General features: G+C 43.2%; 1 protein-coding gene across 8 annotated transcripts in view; it reads right to left on the bottom strand.

Moving 5' to 3' along the window:
* camta1a (calmodulin binding transcription activator 1a) overlaps nucleotides 1–6,533 on the bottom strand; it is a 284,247-nt gene extending 277,714 nt beyond the window's left edge. For 7 of the 8 annotated variants that reach the window (XM_035159560.2, XM_035159550.2, XM_035159548.2 and 4 more), the window contains exons 1-2: nucleotides 6,436–6,533; nucleotides 2,754–2,855 (exon numbers count right to left, since the gene is read on the bottom strand). In XM_035159560.2, coding sequence (XP_035015451.1) covers nucleotides 2,754–2,855; nucleotides 6,436–6,460 — 127 coding nt within the window. In that variant the 5' untranslated portion in view covers nucleotides 6,461–6,533. The remainder of the gene's footprint in view (nucleotides 1–2,753; nucleotides 2,856–6,435) is intronic. The other variant, XM_035159549.2, reaches the window with a different exon arrangement.
* Nucleotides 6,534–8,913: the final 2,380 nt, after the last annotated feature.

The following is an 8,913-nucleotide window of genomic DNA, read 5'->3' on the forward strand; positions in this document are numbered from 1 at the left end:
TCCACAGGTCATGAGTATCTGAATCATTCCCTCTGCCAGGAGGTTACGATTTCGTCTGCATTTATCTGTCTGTTTGTCTGTGCCAGTCAATTTTGGTTGATGTTCTTAAACTTCTTTGTTGATATCTCAGAGAATAATTTATGGATTTGGATGGAAACAAATCTGGCATGTTTAGTGGACTGGTATTCACGAAATTAGGATTTATTGAATATAAAATTTGGTTTCCTACAGGGACTGTTGGGCCTTGGCAGATGTGTCACTGAGTGATTCTTCCTAGATTTTATACTTTATATAAAAACGAGAATTGTTGATCCTGAATTAGACCAAAGTCTGTAGCCTCCTTCTTGTGGGAGATCCTGAAGTGAGCTTCGCTACAACAGAGGACAATTTAGGCAGTGTCATATTTCCCTGGTAGTAATAACTGTGATTGGCCTATAGTCCAGGGGCCGCTCTCCTCACAGCCTGATGGCTCTAGATGGGGACACGGAGAGCAGTATGTAGACTTAGTATATAGCCTGTGTTAGTTTAGGACTGGGAAACCAATTATCTTTATCATTTGGCCTATAGCCTGTTCGATAACACTCTCACATACGGGGAAATTACTAGCCGCCCACAAGCGTGAAAGAAAATACTGTCTGCTGAATTTCACCATGGCGTTGCTATGTTACAACGAACTACAACAAAGAGAACATTGCATTGCTTGTTGCAGTAGCATCTAGAATGAGCGTTTGGCCTGCAACACACACACACACACACACACACACACACACACACAACAGCTGTTTCAAAAGATGCAAAATTATGTGTTATTTTTTCACCCAGTGGGAAAGGAAGAAAGAGTCTGAGTGCATGTGATAGATTCGAATTTACACTAAATCTCAATGGACATCATTGCTTATGCGATTGTGCTGCGACCAAACGAGATGCAACATCTGCAGCGTGGCAGCTTTCATTGTTTACAATTACATTGTTTACATTCCCTCAGTGGCTATGCGCTAGACACACTATGTGTAATATAGTATAATAAGGGAAGACTGTCAAAAAGTCAAACAGCTGAAAAAAAAAAAAAATAGAAAGCCCGGGCCTATTACTGGAAGTTCAACAAACATGCACACACGGTTAACTGCCTGCAACAAACTGAAAATGACTCTTTATGTGTTCTCAGCCCTCACCAAGCTCACCCATCCATAAAAATCCCATCTCAAGGAGAGCAGAGGTGAGGTCTCTCTCTCTCTCCTTGCCTCTCTCTTGCTCTCTTTCACTTTCTCGCTCTTGCCTACACATGCACACAAACAAAGCCCTTCTTTCTGTATCATAACTACTCCCACAATTACTCAGACGATTACTCAGATCAATGGTTTACCTGCCTGTTTGAGCTGCTCTACTCTGCTGGAGTGTCCTGGTGAGGCAGGGGGAGAAAAAAAACCTTGGGGCTGAATGCATTAAACAGGGTGTCTGACATGGGTGCAGGATACTGTAATATCACGCAATAACATGAAGGAAAATAGCAAGACTGGCAAAACATATTGTCAGTCACAGCTGTCACACATGAGGGGGCAACGCAAAAGTCTATCAACAATGTCCCTGTTACAGGCTGAGTCGCTGTTTCATAGATCTGCACAAGCAGTCCCCTGCCATTAAATCTCTCAAAAACATTCGCTGTTAAAAAAAATACCAAGAAAATTCGGTGCAGCCGAGCTCACCCAGTTACAGATATCGAGTGACGAGCCTAAAAAAGGGTCTGAGGGTGATTTCAGATGCTCTATTTAGAAATGACAATACATGAGCACACTTAATTACCCAGTCTCTAGTCTCGATCAACAGAGTCTTCCAGCAGTGAAGAGACTGGTGTATTCATTAACAGTGAAAAGGCTCCTTTCTGCTGAGAAACAATCTGCTTCACAGAGGACAGTATTTTCAATGGGTGAAGACAGGGGCTAAAAATTCAGACACATCCTCTGAGGAGGAATGAAGGGAAACTCACCCACAGATAACATCAGGACTTTGGCCTACATTTCTGACTGATTTGTTTTGGCCATGAAAATAGCACTTGTGCACAGACTTGTCAGGGCAGTGAAGCAGTTGCGCCCACAGAAGCTGGTTTTTACAAGTCATAAGAAAAAAAAACCCTCAGCTATGATGTTGTGCTGTCTTTGTTCTTTGCCCCTGGTCCACAGATCTCGTGGCGCACAAATGTAATGAGAGGGGAAGCAGGGGCAAAGATTAATCCATTTGAAGGAAGAAAATATCACAGGATACAAATTTTTCAGCGCCGTGTAAATATTTTTCGGCCAAACACAAATTGATTTTGCAACGTTTTCAAGTCATACTGCACAGTACACACTTTGGTTGATTTTTTTTCTCTCTTCACCCATCACAAAAAAGGTTGAAGAGAAGCGGGGAGAGGCAAGTACAGGGCCATAATTGATGGCTCAAAGTGTAAGCTTTCTCTCCGAGGGTCCGCTCAGGTCCTGATCCCCTGGCCTTAACCTGAAACAATCACTCTTAGTTAACAACAGCACTTCAGCTATTGACAGCGTGATCCCGTAAAGCAGACACTTCAATCAACAGAGCAGCCGGAGGGGGTGTTGTGTTGGAGGAGAATAAAAGAAGGATAAGGGGGGGGTGGGGTGGTGGGCAGCATGGGTACGGATGAAATCAAGAAGTAAATAAATGAATCGATGAATGAATAATAGATTGGCCAGCTAGTGGCTTCTTGGAGCGGCAATGCAGTATTAATAACTGACTCTTACTGTTCATCTCTGTGTCATCACTGATACTCTTAGGTGGACCATGGCCAGCATAACACACTGCTGATCTGTACATTCGATCCGGATTACGAACTTTCTTCAGTCCTTCAGGAGGCAAAGAGAAAAGTAGAGACAATCGAGGAAAAGAAGCATTCTGCCAGCCTGTGATTACTAAGCAAACTCCCCATGCAAGCAGTATCAACAGAGGCTAGACAGTATATTGAAATACATTTAAAAACACACAAGAGCTCTTGGACAATATATGATACTAATAATAATAACAACAACAACAATAATAATAATGATGATGATGAAGAATCACAGTGAATCATTTTGCCGATTGTCTATTTAAAAAGAGTGAGTTTTGTCTATTTTTCTATTCTTAGGCCCACGCGAAGCAAGGACGATAATAAGGGTCAGTGAGGCTTTGATGCGGGTCAATAATACTCCCTATTGCATCACCGGTAAAGCGGATTAATCAATACAATCAATCATGTGGCCGTGCAAAACAGTCGGTAAAGGTCTATTACAGGCAGGCATTAGGAGTGATTCGTCCCAGGAACCACAGACCGAACCCGGGTCCCATCCATCCACACTTCACTGATTCAATTAAATGGTTGGAGAAGAAAAAAAAAAAACGAAAAGAAAAAACGTAATGCCTGATTCAACACAAAACTGCGAGAGCAAAGTGAGTCGTCCGACATCACGCGGAGGTTAAATTCATCCTTCTTTACAAAACAGCGGAGAAACATTTACACCATTGCTGCACAAGCACTTTTGTAAGTTAATGGCTGACTGCGTGCTTACTTGATGTTTCGCTGCCGCTTCACCCTGAACTTTGAGTGAAATGATAACATCATGAAACTTTTTTAAACTGCACCCACTTGAAAATAAAGAGGAGAAATATGACTCGCGGCGCAGCTGAGAGAGTGAGGCTGGATTCACGTTTTCCAAAAAGCAGCCTTTGTTGATTGTGTCTGTTGCTCCAACTGCTTTAGACTTATATAGCTTATGTGACACACTGACAGTTTAGAGATCCAACTCCAGAGTGTAAATGCTTAAAACTTTTAATGTTTACAATGTTTTCTTTTAAGTCCCGATGCCACAATAAGTGTGTGCTTGCTTGTGTTTACAAAGGTGCTTCTTCATTTCTCACATTTGGCTCTTGCACAGCAATGTTTGAATGAGTCTCTGCTCTGGTGGATTCAAGACAATTGGCTGTAGTTTTATCTCCGGCTAAGACATATCAGGCCTGTCTCTTCTGTGGCCTCCAGGCCTCGTAGTTAAAGTATTGGACCCTCTGTGCTGTTTATGAGTGTGAAGGAGGAAAAAAAAGGACCCCTGAGGACCCTGACAATCAGTTAGGCTGTAGAGAATTACCCCAGGATGAAAACATTACACCGCTGAATGAGACTAGGCCCTGGCCCCTGGGTTGAATGCCAAGATGTAACCCTCAGTTGTTATGGGCCATCATAAGACCTGCCAAACAACTAAGAGATCGGCGCTGCCTGCATATACCACAAGGACAAAAGGTTAAGAAGCACTGTTCAGCTCTCTCTGTGCTCTCCTGACATCCGCCAGCATGTCATGTAAAAACTGTAACAGTGATGTACGTTGAAAAAGCCTGTTCTACATTAATGAACGGCCAAAAGTAAGAAAAAACTGGATCCAGGAGAAAAGATTCAGCGTGAGAGTTTCTACGTAAACGCTTTAAGGGCCAGGTTTGCATGAGGCGGCATTACATTTACATTAAGATATGACCCTCTCGCTTTCTCTCTATGCTCCTCTTCCTCCCTCTCCTCCTCCTCCTCCTTTTTCCACTGACCGGCCTCACAGGAACACTGAAAATAACTTAACCTGCTCAGCAAGGGGACTTTCACGTCAGGGTTTTCAGTGAGCGCTGCCTGTGTTGGACACGAATCAAGATTAACAACTGGAGACTATTTGTTAAGTTCAGCTATGTAGATGAATACATTAGGCCTATACACCACAGTGAAGTCATTACTATCATAAAACCAGATGTCTTCATTTTTTTGTCATAGCCACAGACTGATCCCTCGTATACACTAAGTGTGCTTTGAGCAGCTCAATACCACCCCCTGGTGGGACTGGGTTTAGTGGTTGGCACACTGACATCCAAACAACTGAAATCCCAGCGTTTTATCTTCTCCCCTCATATGGAAGCAGGTACTTTGTTTACACTCATTTGAGGCATTAAAGTAATTCTGCATCAAAAGGAATTTGTGTTTGAGGTTACTGACACTAAACTCCGACAGAAGTCTGTTCAAATTTGAAGCCTGCCACAAAACATTACGAACAGCTCGGAAACATCTGGCCCTAACGATTGATGGAGAAATCCTTTTTTTTATTTTAGTGCTCGTCTCTTTCTCATTTCAGTCTGCAGCCAATTTTAAAGACCGGGGTGTGAGTCTTCTGCTTGAGCCATAATATAAATCAATTTTTTTAAAAGAGACAACAAGTTTCGAAGGGAAGCTGCCCCATCATTCTGCCACATAAAAGTTCAACATTTAAAAATGCAGCACTGCTGAAATATATGCTTTCGGTTTTTAATCAGCTGAAATTTCCATCCTTCTCAAATAAAACCAATCCAGCCCAAATGGTTTAAACCCAGTAAAACATTCCCCTTTAGAGCTGATGTGTTTTATCTTATCTCCATTTTTTTTTTACTTCATATAGACGTTGTGTTTAATTCCTCACCCAAATATTCCAGGGGACTGTATCTGAATGAGAACAGATCTCCTATGCATATGCTCCGCAGTAAAACACCCCACTAAAAAGGAAATGAGTGAGTCTAATGCATTTCATTTTGAGTTAGTGAGCCGTAAGAAATAGGATGAGGAGGGTTAGGAATTTAAAAAATCATTTCGTCCCTGTGAGTAAAGTAGTGTAATGGGCAAGGCTGGTAAATTAAAAAAAATTTTAAAAATACTCTAACATCCTCCCTGCTTCTTCTGCTGTGATGGCATTTTCATTTCAGGACACAAGTTGTGTTGATTCTCATCGGAAACACATTGGAAAACAAACAAAAATAAAGAAACACAACACATCACTTCTGCCTCCATATTATTGTCTAAAGACTTGAAGTGAACGAGGGGGGAATAAAACTAAAATAAAAACTAAACACTGCGATTTTACAGGCAAGACATGTTTTGTTTGAATGATTCCCCCCAAAAAAAAAAAAAAACTAAACCGCAGAGAGGAGCCGCGCTGACACAGAAACTAACCCGAGCCAGCCTGCGTTGAAGCCGGGTAACGAGGGGAAGAAGTTGCCGCTGACATGTTGTCATTAACTTAGCCTTGTTGTTAACTACTTGGATTTTCTCCCGGTTTGACAACGACCCCGAGCGGAACCAACGCGGTACTTTTTGTTGTCACCAGGCGGACTGTCCGGGCTGTTCGTGCCCGTGTTGGAGCGTTCACCGCGCGGGGGGCTACACCGGGAATAGTAGCCGGGGCTAGAAAGCAAGCTAATATTAGCCGGCTAGGTGATGTCTCCACGTTTTAGCCGCCTGTTCGGAGCGGGATAGCGGAGCCGTTCTCCGCCGAAAAAAACCCTCCGCTCCCCGCCAAGCTTGCCTCGTCCCCGCGCCGGGATGCGACCGCTCCGGAAAAGCCCCACGACGGCGGTGATACTAGTGAATTAATCCCATTATATTCCTCTTACCTTCCGGCTTGTTTTCGGCAGCCATTTCCCCTTCACGCGCAACATCCTCCTCCTCCTCACGACCGTGGGTACCACGCGCGTGCACGGCGAGGACAGCACGAGGAGGGACCGGAGGAGCGGGCGGCGAGTCGGTCCGACCGAGGAGAACTTACCATTGGCTGAGAGCAGGTGAGTGACAGAGGGGCTGAATAACACCGACCCCCCCACACCCCCCCTCACATTTACACCGTCTACTCGGTTCTTTCTGTTTTTATTACGGTGAATATGAAGCAGCTCAGAGGCGCTGCAGGTCTGATTGTGATGCTCAACATGGTGACGTGTTGTTCTGACTAAAAAAGAAACAACTTCATCATCACCAGGTGAGACTAGTGACTGGAACTGGTTCATTAAAGGTTTGTCCAGCCCTGAGAGACATGATGAGACAGATGATGAGACAGATGCTGAGACAGCCCTGGGTGCAGAAAGGTGAAAGACCCCCGTACCTTTCCCCTGACCCCCAGACTGGACCCCTAACCCTAACCCGTCTCTATATCTCAACGTCAACCTTTCTCCTCAATTAAAACTAATTCATTAAAGGTTTTGTCCATCCCTTAATGACATAAGACAGATTATGAGACGGCCCTGGGTGCAGAAAGGTGAAAGCCCCCCATACCTTTCCCCTCCTATGTAAGACCCCCGACAAAAAAACGCACAAACACATCTCCCGTCTCTATCTCACCGTCAGCCTTTATCCTCAATGAAAACTAATTCATTCAATGTTTGTCCATCTTTGAGTGACATACGACAGGTTTTGGGTTATGAGACCCCCCATACTTTCCCCCTCTAGGACCCTACAGACTGGAGAAGACAGAAAAACAGCACAAGCACATCTCCCCTCACCTTAACGCTGTCTCCTCTAGTCTTCATGTTTTTATAACAGTCAACATAAAGGAGCTCAGAGGCGCTGCAGATCTGATGTGACGCTCATGTTTAAAGATGGTGACATGTTGTTATATTAAAAAGAAGCAACTTCATCATCACCCGGTGAGGCTGCAGCCTTTAACCTCAATTAGAACTATTTCATTAAATGTTTGTCCATCCCTGAGTGACAGACAGATTATGAGAGGGCCCTGGGTGCAGATAGGTGAAAGCCCCCCCATACCTCCCCCCTCTTTTGTAGGACCCCCCAGACTGGAGAAGACTAAAAACAACACAAACACATCTCCCCTCACCTGAACATGGAGCTCAGAGGCGCTGCAGGTCTGATGTGACGCTCATGTTTAAACATGGTGACATGTTGTTTTATTAAAAAGAAAAAACTTCGTCATCACCAGGGGAGGCTGCAGCTTTTATCTTCAATTAAAACTAATTTATTTGTGATTATTCAATGTTTGTCTATTATTAGAAAGCCCATGGGTGCACACAGGTAAAAGGCCCCCTGCTATACTCCACCTATGGGGGACCCCTAAAGTAAAAACAACACAAACACATGGTTTACAATCATTTCCTGTTCCTTTGTGGTTATTTTGTCTGTCTTTGAGGTTATTCTCTGTATCTTTGTGGTCATTTTGTGTCTGTTTCTGCCTCTCTCCAGTCATTTTCTGTCTCTTTGTGGTCATTATGTGTCTCTTTGTGGCCAATTTGTGTCTCCTTTGCATCACTTTGCAGCCATTTTGTGTCTCTGTGGGCATTTTGTCTTTCTTTGTGGTCAATTTGTGCCTTTTTGTGGTCATTCAGCATCACTTTGTGGTCATTATTCATTTCATTGTGGGGGTTTTTTTTTTGCGTTTTTGTTTTTTAACTATTCTTTATGGGATTTAAACAGTCACTCTGACTGAGGTGACCCCATGACCTCAAAGAGACACTAAATGACCACAAGATGGCAATGAACATGTTTGTGTTATTTTTAATGAATGATATAAGGATTGTAATAAAAATGTTTTACATAATCATCTATAACAACAAATAAGCATACATTTTTGCATGTCTTGATTTTAAGTTTAAGTTTAGTTTATTCTTTACTTTCCCAGAGACTCCTGGGTACAAATTGCCCATTGAAAAAACAAACAACAAAACGTTTGAGGCATATCAAACTGTAGTAACAGTCTGCACAGTCTGTCAATCAAGTGTCCAAATGTCAGATTACATTTTATAAAACTGTGGACTAGTTTGTTCCCTTGTAAACACGTCTGTCTGATTTCAGATATCAGCACCACACTGAAGGCTGCAGGGGTTTTTCCAGGAGACGTGGACGATGGGAGCTTTTGGTGGAGTCCATCTAAACAGTTCTGTCGATGTTACGACCAGTTCTGGGGATGCAATCGCTTTAATTCTGCCCATTGTGCCATCAAGTCTCAAACACCTACCATAATGGTGCAGTTATGTAGGCTTGAGAATAGTGCGGCTGCGTTAAATGACTGCAGGCAATTTAATTACAGATCACTGTGCTTCATAGACTTTGCTTTTGGCACTTGTGTCAACTGCAGCACTTAAGGACAG

Source organism: Hippoglossus stenolepis, chromosome 6 (genome assembly GCF_022539355.2).
Source record: "Hippoglossus stenolepis isolate QCI-W04-F060 chromosome 6, HSTE1.2, whole genome shotgun sequence".
Classification (NCBI taxonomy): domain Eukaryota; kingdom Metazoa; phylum Chordata; class Actinopteri; order Pleuronectiformes; family Pleuronectidae; genus Hippoglossus; species Hippoglossus stenolepis.